The sequence below is a fragment of the Sinocyclocheilus rhinocerous genome, unplaced genomic scaffold (genome assembly GCF_001515625.1).
Source record: "Sinocyclocheilus rhinocerous isolate Xijiao unplaced genomic scaffold, SAMN03320098_v1.1 scaffold574, whole genome shotgun sequence".
NCBI classification, from domain to species: Eukaryota; Metazoa; Chordata; class Actinopteri; order Cypriniformes; family Cyprinidae; genus Sinocyclocheilus; species Sinocyclocheilus rhinocerous.
In genome coordinates this window covers 440,606-454,422 of record NW_015659919.1, presented here as the reverse complement: position 1 = coordinate 454,422, position 13,817 = coordinate 440,606, and the positions used below count along the sequence as shown (strand labels likewise).

Genomic DNA, 13,817 nt, shown 5'->3' with positions numbered 1-13,817 from the left:
AAAGTTTTTAATTATGTCTGATACTGATGATTGTGATGGTACGTTTAATAAAATACCTGATTTTGTGTCAGGGCATCCTGAACTGCTTGAGCAGTGGGCTGGACTGCACCAGGTGATAACGGTAGTCCATCTAACCATGCCAGCAGTGCTTTAAGTCCCTCCTGAACGCTGACTGATTGGGCAACAGCGGTTTGAAGCTGTTCAGCTCTCACTGACACTGAATTAGACAGGGTTTCAAAGCGCTTCTCCAGAGCATCTGAAATGACCAAGAGGAAGTTTAAAATATAGGGATAATATCAAAAATATAATTAGCATAAAATTAATTCCAGATCATATCTTGTATTACTTTTAAGAGGTTATTTTGAGATAATGACTATAAGTGACACTATCAATCCAAATAAAATGCTTGACATCACAGTGCCTTGATTGACCAGTCAACAAATATTCTAGATACAGATAGTTGTGAAAAATGCCACTGGTTGAGCCAATGTTGCCATGTGGGTTGAATGCTCAAAAAGACAAACTGTTGTTCAAAATGTTGGGGTCAAATATTTCTATTTCAAATAAATGATGCTCTTTTAAACTTTTTATTCATCAAGAACTCCTAAGGAAAAAAAATGTATCACGGTTTCTAAAAAAAAATATTAAGCAGCACAGCTGTTTTCAACACTAATAACAATAAAATTGTTTCTTGAACCCAAAATCAGCATATTACAATGATTTCTGAAGGATCATGTGACACTGAAAACTAGAGTAATGGCTGCTGAAAATTCAACTTTTCCATCTCAACATTTTTAAAACATATTAAAATAGAAAAGTTATTCTGAACTGTACTAATATTATTTAACTATTTTTTGATCAAATAAATGCAGCCTTGGTGAGCATAAGAGACTTCTTTCAAAAACATCTAAAAAAGTTTTCAACGACAGTGCATGTCTATACTTGCATGGTGGAATGAACCTACAAACTTCAACTAAGTTATCTGCTGATATTGAGAATGAAATTACCTGTAAGATTGTTAATATCTGCATTTTTGAGAGTTGGGGACTCCTGAGTGCTGACCAGCTCTTTACCTGCCCTCTTGACTTTCTCAAGCTGTACCGAACGCTCTGCCAACTCATCCTGCAACAGCTGAGAGAAGACAACAGAAGAAAGAAAAAGGTGATTAATTATGATGATTCCTAAGAATATGGAAACTACATTTTGCTTAGGTGATCATTTCCATTAGTTTATCCATCCAGTAAAGTTGTTTCTAAGCTTTCCTCAAATATTTTAGCCAGAAAAGCATTAATAATCCAACCTGTACAGTACTGAGAGTATGCTGCAATGTCTGAGTGTCCGTTTGCTCTCGGCTGGGTTTAAATACACTCTGATTTTGCTCCTGAGTGCTCAGCCAGGAGCCTAAAGAACCAGCCTCATCTTGGTAGTGTTGGAATCGCTCCAGGAGACCTGAGAGACGGGTGCCAAGTTCTGAGGACTGAAAGAATGAACACACAAGAGTCAGTATGTCTTCAGCCCATTGTTGACTGAAAGAATACAAAGCGGTTTTGTTCCCACCTTGCTGTGTAATGAACTGTAGCGCTGTGTGGCATCTTGGAGCTTGCCACTCACTAGGTGTCTGGTTTCCTCCAGAGCTGGATCCGTACTGCCCACCTTCTCCAAGGCCCCCTGGACAGAATCCAGAACCTTCTGACCAGAGATTGTCACAAAGCGTAGATCAGCTTTGTGACAGATGACATCTTCTGCAAGCTGTATAATACAGAGAAACACATTTTAAGTATTTTACTTTCTCCACAAAGTAAATGCATTATGTTAGACATCACCATATTTTGATACCTTTTTGTGCTCCTCTATCCTGTCTTTTAGACCCTTTGCATCAGTTTCCCCTTCCCCGAGTGTACGTAGTTCTTGTTCACTCTGATCCAACCATGTCCCCAGGTTCCCATTCTCCTGCACAAACTTGGCAAACTCATCTCTGAGGGCATCTGTCCGCCTGAGCCTGTCCTGACAGTTCTGAAGGCGCTCCTGATGCTGACTCTGTAGTTGGTCTAGTTTTGCCCGTAAGCGTTGTTTCTCCTCTGGTGGCACACTGGAGTCAGGTTGTTCCAGGAGAGAGCGGACAGACTGGGCCACCTGCTGAAGGTGAGCCTGTTGAGCTTGTAACTGTTGCAGCTCAGTCTGGTGGAATCAACAAAATGCAAAATGTCAAAAGGCAGAACTGAATTGAGTTGCCATATTGGTAAAACTGATAATGATCAACATCTACTTAAGAATCTGACCTGAAGCATGTCACTTTGAGAATTCAGAGCATTCTCTGGTGGTTCAGATGATGGTGTGTCAGTGACAGTGATGCCAAGTGACCTCCTCTTTGAGTCATCCAGTGATGACAATTCTCTGAGAAGTGTGTCTATTTTTTCCTGTGTCTCCTGCATCTGCTCTTCTGCTTTAGCCTTGGGCAGAAGGAAAATGCGATAATGATTAAAACAATGAATAACAAATGCTGACAAATTAAAGAGAACAAAATGTGAACTGCTTACTTTTTGTGTGTTCTGCTGCACTGTTGTGACAATGGCAGTGTCTACTTTAGCTAGTGAAGAGCGGACTGAGTTTGTAAGTGAGCTGTGCTGCTCTTTCATTTGTGAAAGAGTCCCCTGTAGTTTGGCCCTCTCTTCAGGACTCAAACTATCACCCCGATCGGACAGGAACTCCTCCACTGAGCGTACAGTCTCAGTCAACAAGTCACTTTTGGTCTGAAGGTCCTTCTCCACCTCCTATAGTTATGGGGTAAAAACAAACAATTAACCAAACATTAAAAGTAATGTCTTATGTAAGACATTGTGTAATAAAGCTGCATTAAGCAAATGTCCGATGTGTCTCTTTATCGCACCTTAAGCTCTCTTTGCTTCTGCTGTAACTCGTTCACATCATCGGACTCAGTTCCAACTCTCTGACTGGCCAGGAGGCTGGCAGCACCAGCCAACCACATAGTGAGATTCTCCAGTTTTTGAGCGCATTCTGACTTCTGCTGCTGCACAACCTACATCCACGGTAAGAAAGGAGGTAAAAACAGTGATAAAGATTTGCATGTGATCAATTATAATCATAATTCTCTTAAACTTCTATGTATTCATCATATTATTCTTTTTACCCCACCAAACTCTCACACTTGCCAGGTTTCACACAAAGTAAACAACGCTGCTGTGCAGGTGTAAAAAAAAAAAAAAAAAACAGGCCAGTGAAGCAGAAACATAACATACAAAGACCTTAGGACAAATAATAGAACTCAGCTAGATATTTTCTTCTTTTACTAAAAAGAAAGGTTAAAAAACAAGCAAGCTATAAAGTGAGGCTACATTTAAATCTTTAGTGCTTTCCAAATGTGTCTTCTGTGGCAATCTGTAAGAGCAAGGCAGACAGGTTAATATACATGTTATGTTCATTAACGCAGCTAGCACACTCAAGTTTGAAATGCAGGTGGCTGTAGAACAGAGCTCAACAATAAGGAATTCCATTGATTTAAGGTAATGTTATCTAGCTGGATAACATACAAGAGTGTTTGTCAAAACTGTGACTTGTGATAGTGTTGAAAGCATCAGTTGAGAATTATATACACTCCAAAATATAACATAAAACATATGTACAGTCTGTACAGCATAGCTGCACATTTTCAATACATTATAGCTGTAAAATTGTATTAATTATAATATATTATAAATTATATTAATTTATAAATAAACATTATATAAAAATGTATTTAAAAAATAAATGTTTTAGGCATTAGACTTTAGTGTAAGACAACTAAAATCTAAACTAAGGCTTGACTTGACCAGCAGACAAAAGTCATTATTGTTGAGTCCTGCAGAAGCATTACTGAAACAACAGATCAGCATTATTATAGTGCTGTAAAATTAACCGAATAAGTAGATCATACTGTTACATGCATGTGAACATTATTTTCATTTTTTAAATGCAGCATTCGTGCTAAGTATTCATGCATACATCAGAAGTGTGGTTAACTGTTACCACAAATGTTCTTTTCTTAATGCATTAGAAGTTTTCCTTTATCTCAGTTGAATGATTGTGAGTCTGTTGAAAGCAAAATTGAATATTCTTGTATTTGGCAGCACAAGCATTTATTCATCTGTTTGCAAACCTCTCTATCCCTTGTAGTTTGTTTGTCTTTTTCCATTTTCTCTTCTTTTTCTTTCCTCATTCGTTCATTCTCTCTCGCCTGCTGGGCTGATAGTGCCTCTGCCCTGGCATGATTGAGACCAACAGCCTGGTGAAAGACCCTCTGTAGCTGCTCCAGCTGTCCAAGGAGATGCCTGCTCTGATCAGGCAACAGGTCCTGAGCATGCTCGGAGATAAACACTTGAATATTGAACGCCACATTGCTGACTTCATTGGATCGGGCAGCGAGGGAGTTCTGCAACATCTGTAAGGGGGAAAAAAAGAATGACTGTGAAAAACATGCCATCACTGTAACTACAAATGTAAATATGTGTCCTGTAAAAGCTAAATAGGATATCATCACAGTTGACGTCTTACCTCGCACAACTGTTGCTTACGAGTGATCTCAGCCACTGTTTGTCCATCTACCTCTGTTTCTTCCTGCATTTGCGTCTCAGTATCCTTAAGCCAGCTAAGAAGTTTGTCAACTTGCTCTTGTAAAGATTTCAGCTGACTGCTTACAGCTTCCTATAAAAACATATAAGTCACACAAAGAGATTTAAAAGAAACTTTTCTGTCATGAAAAACAAACTCTCTAAACTAAATATCATAGGAATTTTTATTACGCTTTGTGCATCACGTTGTTCTCGTAACCCCTGCAAAGTATTCTGGGCAAGGTCCCTGGCTGCACTGTAAGCCCGAGCTAAGCTTCGCCCATCTTTTTCCAGAGCTATAAGCAGCTGAGGTGGAACATCCTGAGGGTAAGACTCCAGCAGCTGTGTGGCTGCTTCAGTCTCCTTGTGCACTTCTGGTTCCAGGTCACTAATTTCCAAAAAAAACATCTGAAAAGAGAATTAAATGAAAAAACAGCATGTGTAAGCTTAAAGAACCTGTTAAATTTGCTACATATCATACATTTGCTGTAATACAAATCTTTTACCTCTATCTGTTTGATTATGTCATCAAGTGTGGAGAGACTTCGACCAATGGACTGTTGCTGCTGCTGCTTTAGGCGGACCTCAATGTGTCTCACCATAGAAAGCAAGGCCACAATCTGTTGGTCATGTTCTAAGCACTCTTGGCGAGCCAGCGAGGACTGAAAAGAAAAGGAAAAGATTAAAAAGAATCGATCTGCAGTAAACAATATACAAAAACCTCAAGAAAGATCTTCAGAACTACTGTTTACCTTGCTAGCGCTTGTAGTGTCTTTGCTTATTTGTTCAATATTCATTTGAATTTCTCCAGACTGCCTTTCCATTAAAGCCACTGCATATTCTTCCACCTCTTCTTTCTGTTTGGTATCAGACTCTGAGATCACCTCCATAAGGGGTAGACCAGAAACTTTACATTTTTGGATAGAAGGTTCATCTGTGGCTTCATAATCACTGAAAGGGGGCTCCTCGATTCTTTCTTGATGAACTTCACTGCTTGCCTCTTTCACTGCTGTTTTTGTATTATGTAAAGGAGTACACACTTCACTTGATAGAAGTGCTTTGGAGTCCTTCATTACTGGGATGTTGAAGACACATTTGAGGGGTATGGATTTAGCAATTTCATGGCTGTCAGTCACTGCAATGCTTGATGGCAAGGTCACTTCAATCATAGGGTCTATCAACTTTTCATCTGTATATAACGGCTCAATGCTTTGTTCTTTTGCTGTTCTTTCTTTGGTTTCCCCTTCTAAATTCTGGATTAGAACCAGTTCTTTTTGGTTTATGTCCACAATGTCATCAGATGTTTTCATAGATGGAATATTCTGATTCATATCATCTCCACTTAATCCCGTGTTTGTATGCTTGTCATGCTGATCTTCTTCTGGTTTTTGAAGCTGTGTTTTAGCTGAGGAGCATGGATCAATATCAGACCCAGGTAGAGGATTCTCTGCAATGTTTGGCACTGATCTTTCAACCCTTTCATTCATTTCTTGCCCCGTCTGGTGTAGTTTGTCGTCTTTCTTCTTACTTTGAGGAGGCTTAGTGCTTGTCTTCTCTACAATAGTTTCCTCTTGGGTGGTAATACGGTATTCTTCATTACTAGCTACTTGACGCATCGCTTCTAATTCTTCAGCAGCTTGTTTTTCACTCACTCCTCGCTCAAACACCTTCCTAAGAATGCTTTCCTTAGCTTTCATCAAAAGTATTTCCTTCTGTGCCATTGCCTGATTGGCTTTCTCAAGTTGCTTCATACTTTCTTTCTCATCTGATTGATTGCTTTGAGGTTGGACCTCATGGATCACCGTCTTTTGCTCTTTCTCAGTCTCATCATCTCTTTTCTCTACACCTTCTGTTTCAACAATACACACTTGCTTAACTTTTTTACTTTTGCTTTTCTTCTTTCTCTTCTTTTCTGATACCTCTGTGCCAAGGTCCTTAGAGACCACAACAGCTTCCTGACTCTGGTCTGTTTTTGCCATGCAAGTCGTGACACTGTTCTGTGTCTTCTCTTTTTGTTTTTCATCGGATTCATGATCAGACTCACATTTGGGGGTCTTAGTTTCATTAGCAGTTCTATCCACCCCTATTTCCAAATCTTTGCCTTGCGCAGTCTCATCACTCCCTGTCAAAGGTGCAGTGCTACCACTTCCATGGGTTGTCTCTGATTGCTGTACTTCAACCACCTTTTCTTTGTCGTCTTTCATAATACGCTTTTGATTAGTGGTAAAGCCATCTTGTCCATCAACCTCTGCTTTTTCTATAGGTGAAATTCTGGCTGAGGTTTCTGAAACTTGTAGCTTTACATCACTTTCCATTTTAGCTTGCTTGCCATTTTTTCCTCTGCCTTTCTTCTTTCCTGATACTTTAACTGGCCTTGTGGTTGTAGAAGCATAAGGATCCAATCCAGTCTCTTGGCTGTCCTTGATTTTCTCTGGTTTGGACACTGACTGATCTGCTTCTAACTTGAAACTATGCCCCTCTATTTGCTCTATAGATGGGGTTTGTTCCTTGTTTTGCAAGCCATCATCGGCATCTGAGAAACTGACTTCAGAGATTGCAGGTTCACTTACTGTCTGCCTTTGGATCTCTGTCCCTCCTATTGTTTGCTCAGTAGATGGGACTTGTTCTTTGCGGTTATCACTGCTTTCTGATAAAATGGCAGTAGTAACTGCAGATACACTGACTGTCTGACTCTGGATTTCCATCTCTGCGGTGTGGTCAAGTAAAGCTGTTGAGTTCTTAACGTCCACCTTTTGCCATTTGAAATCAGACATCTCTTCAGGTTGCTCAGGGCTTTGGATTGGCTGTGATTTGATATGTTCGCTTTCTGTGGGCTTTATCTCTTTAATGACCTGCTGAAGTCTTTTTTCTGCTTTCAAGGTAAATTCTGTCAGAACCTCCAATGATGTATCATTGCTGTCCTGCATCACGGCATCAACCAATTGTTCCTTACTTTCTAAATCAGGACGGATGTCAAAAGATTCAAGCTCCTCTTTTTTCCAAAGATCTGCATCTTTTATTTCAGTCTCTGTAAGATATGATGATGGTGGTGATGGTATACTCAATAGACCTTTCTCAAGTGACATTTTATTAGGACTGACACGCTCAGATATCATCTCAGGAACAAAAGAACTAGAAGTTCCTTTCGTTGAGGAGGCTGATATTTGAGAACTTTTCTTCTCATCTTCATCTACAAGGCCCATGCTGTGTTGAAGTTCTGCAGCCATTTCAGTAGAAATAAGCCCATATTCGATCGCCTCAGTAATGCTGGAGACCTTCTGTCCACTGGCTGGATTGAGCAACCCCCCTTTCGAGAGTTGATATGTAGCAATACATTTAGCCATGTCTTTATCAACTAAGCATTTATTTATAGCCTCCGGAAGAGGCAAACGCTCTCCACTGTAAATGTTAATGATACCCCCTGTATCTGCTTGACTCTGCAATACTCTCACTGCTGGTATGGGATCTATTTGGCCTGCCTTAATTGCCTGTGGTAAGGTCATCATTTCATCAGTTTGTTTATGAGGAACTCCCCTGAAAGGTCTCACTTCAAGGAATCTCTGTCGTGTCTCAATGTCAATTTTACCCTGGTTTATCAGCTCAGAGTAGGACACAATACAAGCTTTATGAGGATCCAACAATCCACTTTTCACGTTGGATGAGTCCATAGCTTTATTTGCTGTTTCTTCACCTAGGAGGCCTTTAGAAACAGCCTCACTCAGAGTAATCCTGCTTTTTGATACATCATCATAAATAGAACCTGTAGAGGCCTGAAGAAGTGAAGTGTTTTGATCCAAACTACTTGGTTCTTGGCCTTTGAATGCCTTTTCAAGTTCCATCAACTTTGGAGCAACTGTGTGATCTATGAGACCCAGTTGTAGAGCATCCACAACAGCAAGGCGAACACCAGAGCCAGGATGCACAATGCCACCTTCTGCAACCTGCTGGCATAAAATCGTCTGAGCCTCATCCTGTCCAATTAACCCAGTTTGAAGGGCTTGTTCCAGTGGGACAGCCTTTTTGGTTTTTGGGTCCACCACTCCTTTCATTTGTAACTGTAGCGCCAACTTGGTTTGCACTGCATTTGGATCTGAACATTTTCCCCGGCATGACTTTTCCAGTGCAAGAAGCTTCTCCTTTCTACCATCTTCAATCAGCCCAAGGTTGGCTGCAAGGGTAACTGATAACTTCTTGTCTCTTCGTAGGTCAACTATTCCCCCTGACACAACCTGGGCTTCAAGGAGACGAGCAGCCGTATCGGAGTCCAACAGGCCTGCCTCAGCAGCATCCTTTATTGAGCAGTGCCAACCATGCTCCACATCAATCACACCGGCTAAAATCTTTTCTGAATGAAGCACACAGGCCATCAAGTCCTCATCCAACAGGCCTTCTTGCATCACATCCTCAACACTAAGTGACTTACAGGCATTAATATCCAGAAAACCACCAAAGAGACCAGCTTTTTCCATAAGCTTCATAGCAGTGTGCCCTGGAAGCAAACCCTGTGCCACAGCTTCATCCAGAATAACTTTTTGGCCCTCTACAGTTACAAGACCCCTTTGTTGCAGTTCCAAAGCCATACTCTCAAGCTTCACATCATCATCACTTAGTTCCACTGACAAAGTCTTAATTTCTGAAGGGTATAATTTCTTATCTTTACCAGGTTGTTCAAATATCCTTTTATTTTCCTTGTGTGCAACGATTTTCTTCAGTTCATCTGACTGCTTTGCTGTCTTGGCTTCATCTGGATTGATATATAGCTGATCATATTGTCCTACATTTACAGTATCTTGATGTGAAGTACGTGCACTGCTTTCACCTATGTCAAACATTTTTTGTTCTGTTATCTTTAGAAATACCCCACTATTATCTGCCTGTTCCAGGTCAAGTGTTTGCTTATTTTTAGATTCATTTAGTGTTGAATCTATAATTTGATTTTGAGCGGGTGTCCCGTTATCCGATATAGTCTTTGGTAGGGTTGAGCTTGTTTGAAAAGGCACTGTTAAGTTTAGGCCTTTCCTTGTTGAGGGTGCAAGATACTCCTCTGTCCTTTCTATAGTTTCACCCATATCAGTCTTCTTGCTGGCAGTTTTACTTATATTGGGTTCTTCATATTGTCCCGATGACAGAACATTCTTTTGCCAGTACTCTTCTTGTGAAGGTTCCATAAAGGTTCTTTCTGAGACTGTCAAGAGTGGAAGATCTTCCTCTGCTCTTACTTTAGTCTCACCCATTTCAGTTTCCTTCCTGTCAATTTCATCTTTTTTAATCTCAGATTCATCACATTCTCCTGACAAAATTTTCTCTTGCCAAACCTCACGTGAAGGCTCCATAAAAGTTCCTTCTTTGCCTGTCAAGGGTGCAAGATCTTCTTCCTCTCTATCTATTTTCTCTCTCACATCAGCATTCTTCCAGGCAATTTTACCTTTTAAAATGGTAGATTCATCACATTCTCCTGACGACAGAACTTTCTCTTGACAAACTGCATGTGAAGGCTCCATAAAAGTTCCTTCTGTGCCTGTTAAGGGTGCAAGATCTCCCTCTGCTCTTGCTATCATCTCACCCATACCAGTGTTCTTCCAGGCAATTTTACCTTTCATAATCATAGGTTCTTCATATTTTCCTGATGACAGAACTTTCTCTTGCCAAACAACTTCATGTGTAGGCTCTATAAAGGTTATTTCTGAGCCTGTTAAAGCTGCAACATCTTCCTCTGGTCTTTCTATTGTCTCACCTATGTTAGTCTTCTTGCTCACCGTTTCATCTTTTTTAATCTTGGGTTGTCCTGATGAAAGAACTTTCTCTTGTAAATTGTCTTTATTTAATGGATCCATAAAAGCCCTGCCTGCATCTGTCAAGGGTGCAACATCTTCCTCTGCTTTTTCTATCATCTCACCCATACCAGTGATATTGTAGTCAATTTTACCTTTTATAATAATGGGTTCTTTATATTCTCCTGATGACAGAACTTTCTCTTGCCAAACAACTTCACGTGTAGACTCTATAAAGGTTATTTTTGAGCCTGTTAAAGCTGCAACATCTTCCCCTGGTCTTTCTTTTGTCTCACCTATGTTAGTCTCCTTGCTGGAGGTTTCAACTTTTTTAATCTTGGGTTCTGTATATTGTCCTGATGATAAAACTTTCTCTTGTAAGTTCTCTTTATGTAAAGGCACTATTACATCTCTAGCTGTGCCTGTCAAGGGTGCAAGATCTTCCTCTGCTCTTTCTACTGTCTCACCTATATCAGTGTTTGTCCAGGCAATTTTACCTTTTAAAAACTTGGGTTTTTCATGTCTTCCTGGTGACAGAACGTTCTCCTGCAAGTTCTCTTTATGTGAAGGCACTATAAAGGGTCTGTCTTTACTCGCCAAGTGTGGAACATCTTTCTCTGCCAGTTCGATACTTTCACCCACATTAGTGTTATTGCTCTCAATTTCATCTTTTTTAATCTTGGGTTCTTCACATTCTCTTGATGATAGAACTCTCTCTTGCCAAACCTCTGCATGTGAAGGCTCTATAGAAGTTCGGTCAGTGCCTGTCAAGCATGCAAGTTCTTCCCCCGTTCCTTCTATAGTCCTACCCATGTCAGTATTTCTGCTGTCAGTGTCATCTCTTTTAATCTTGGATTCTACATAGTCTCTTGATGACAAAACCTTTTCTTGTTGAATCTCTTCATTTGAAAGCTCTGTGATGTTTGTTTCTGTCAATGGTGCTAGATCTTCTGTTCTTTCTACTGCCTCTCCTATATCAGTTATCTTGCAGGCAATTTTACCTTTTATCTTGGGTTGTTCATACTCTTCTGATGATAGAACTTTCTCTTGCAAAACTACTTTATGCAAAGGCTCTTTAAAGGTTCTGTTGGTGACCATCAAGGGTGCAAGATCTTCCCCTGCCATTTCTACAGTCTCTTCCATATAAGAGTCCCTGCGGGCAATTTCATGTTGTGAAATTTTGAGTTCTTCATTTTTTTCCTCTTCAATCCCACTCATATCTTTGCTGTCCAGCATAACTCTAACGTTGTCAGAAATTTTGAGTTGGACTGGTCTGGCAAGGTTTGCGGTTTTGACATTTCTACATATTAGTTCTACCAATTCTGGTTCTAGTAAGACTAGGCGTTCTCCTGAGTGAGCATTAATGTAGCTGTGTGTCATCACTTGACTGAGAAGGTGGTTTTGAATCTGCTCTTCTGACCTGCCTTCCTCCGTGATGAAAAAGACATAATTGATATCTGCATGTGAGGCAGGGGGTGATGAAGAATAGGCAGATCCAGAACTCAATCGCTTCATATATGAGGAACTTGACAGAGACACATGGGGAAGGACATCTGGAACCTGGATGTGTTTTAGGATCTCCACTGCCTGTGGCTTAAGTATCTTCTCAGCTTGATGGAGAGGGACCACCTGTCCACTCTCAGGCAGATATACTGCACCAACAGAATGACGTTTTCTCAAGGCTTTTGCAGCAAGCTCTCTATTGAAAACACCCTGCTGAAGTGCCTCACTTACAGGAAACCGCTCGCCTGATTCTGGCCACATTATTGCCATAAAGGACTGGAGAGATTCCAGTACACGCAAGGCTATGCGAGGAGAGAGAAGGTCTCGTTTTATGGCCTCATCCAACTCTAGACGCTCCCCACTGACTGGATCTATTATTCCTCCTGTTTGTAGCTGTCGTGTCATGAGGGTGCAGGCCAAGTCCTGATCCATCAGGCCATGCCGGACAGCCTCATTAACAGTCAATCTGTGTCCTGAGCGGGGGTCTGTGATACCTCCAGCAAACAACTGAGCCTCCAGAAGTCGAACTGTGACATGCCGGTCGATAAGCCCCTCTTGAACAGCACAGAATATTCCCACCTTTCTGCCAGAGCATAAGCAGACCGTTCCTCCTGGCTTCTGTTTAACTGGAAATAAGCGCAGACCCTTCTCCTGTTTGAGAACACATCGCTGTTGAAAGTCAACCAGACTTAGTTTTTCTGCTGTATTTGGATCAATAAGTTCTCGCCGGTGAAGACAGGATTGCAGCTTTTGACAAAGATCAGGGGATAACAATCCCTTCTCCCTTGCATGATACAGGCTGACCATTTCTCCACTGGAACCAGACTTCAGGCTGCCAGTGCTTATCTGCAGCTCAAGTATACGGAGCCCCACCAGCTCCTTTATGACGCCTTCTTTCACAGCAGTGGCTACAGGTAATTCCTGACCCTCTGCAAATGTTACTGTGTTGACAAGACCAAGGGCAGTCTCTAACTCTTCCAGTGATTGGTAGGTATGTTTATCAATCAAACCACTGGAAAGACTCTTATCTAATGACAGTTTATCAGGGGAGTCAGGCTGGAATAGACCACCCATGACGACCTGTGCCTCCAACAGTACATGACAGGTGTCTTGGTCTATGAGGCCACGCTGTGCTGCCTGGAAAACTGGAAAGGTTTCCATGGTGCCAAGGTCAATTACTCCAGCGATGATTTCTTGGCCCTATGGAAAGAAAAAAAATCATAAATTTAAAAAACGCTTCTTATTTGAATTTGCAGTGTATTTTTATTCACAGTTTAACTGGGAGGGAAAGAGAAAAATGCCCACCACCATAGCTGAAGTAACTTAAATCAGCATAAGAAGCAATCATCTTGATACTAACATTCATGCATTTATTCATTCAAAAATTAATAAAAATATCAAGTATCTTCTTTAAAAATATTACATTTTGAACATGCAAAAAAACATTTGGCAGCACAGCACTGCATTGTGCAAAAAAATATGCAAAAATGCACTGAACTGAACATTTAAACTACTAAGAGGCCAAAGAAAAGAGAGAACGGACCTTGAGAACATATTGCTAGGTCAGAAAGAAAGCAACGGTAAGAGAAAGCAAGCACTACTTACCGTGTGAGGTGGTCCTTAGACGCACACACACTGACAGGCCGAGGGTTCGGCGGTTTGAGGCGCGATAGGGTGAGAAGCCGGATGTTAGCGATCTGCATGCCACACTCCAGCTGCCTGATATGCTGCCCGGGACTGACTATCTACATTTTCATACCTCTACTACTGAATTTCAGAGTAGAGTTTTTCTAAATATTTGTTTTTAGACTTACCTATGAATGTGTGAAGATCTTGGTTGGCATATATGCATTTTTTTTTTATTACTAGTCAACTAAGGATAGTCCTGCATTCCGACTTTTTTCTTACACCCAATTCTAAGATGATGTCTTACATTTTC

The 13,817-nt window shown here is 40.8% G+C and overlaps 1 protein-coding gene across 1 annotated transcript in view; it reads right to left on the bottom strand.

The window, feature by feature from the left end:
• LOC107724266 (microtubule-actin cross-linking factor 1-like) overlaps positions 1-13,817 on the bottom strand; it is a 98,768-nt gene that overhangs the window by 61,681 nt on the left and 23,270 nt on the right. Inside the window, exons 28-40 of the mRNA XM_016533108.1 lie at positions 5,357-13,078; positions 5,111-5,266; positions 4,797-5,012; positions 4,549-4,698; positions 4,154-4,435; positions 2,888-3,037; positions 2,538-2,771; positions 2,280-2,450; positions 1,837-2,178; positions 1,558-1,749; positions 1,301-1,477; positions 1,008-1,131; positions 57-256 (exon numbers count right to left, since the gene is read on the bottom strand). Coding sequence (XP_016388594.1) covers positions 57-256; positions 1,008-1,131; positions 1,301-1,477; positions 1,558-1,749; positions 1,837-2,178; positions 2,280-2,450; positions 2,538-2,771; positions 2,888-3,037; positions 4,154-4,435; positions 4,549-4,698; positions 4,797-5,012; positions 5,111-5,266; positions 5,357-13,078 — 10,116 coding nt within the window. The remainder of the gene's footprint in view (positions 1-56; positions 257-1,007; positions 1,132-1,300; positions 1,478-1,557; positions 1,750-1,836; positions 2,179-2,279; positions 2,451-2,537; positions 2,772-2,887; positions 3,038-4,153; positions 4,436-4,548; positions 4,699-4,796; positions 5,013-5,110; positions 5,267-5,356; positions 13,079-13,817) is intronic.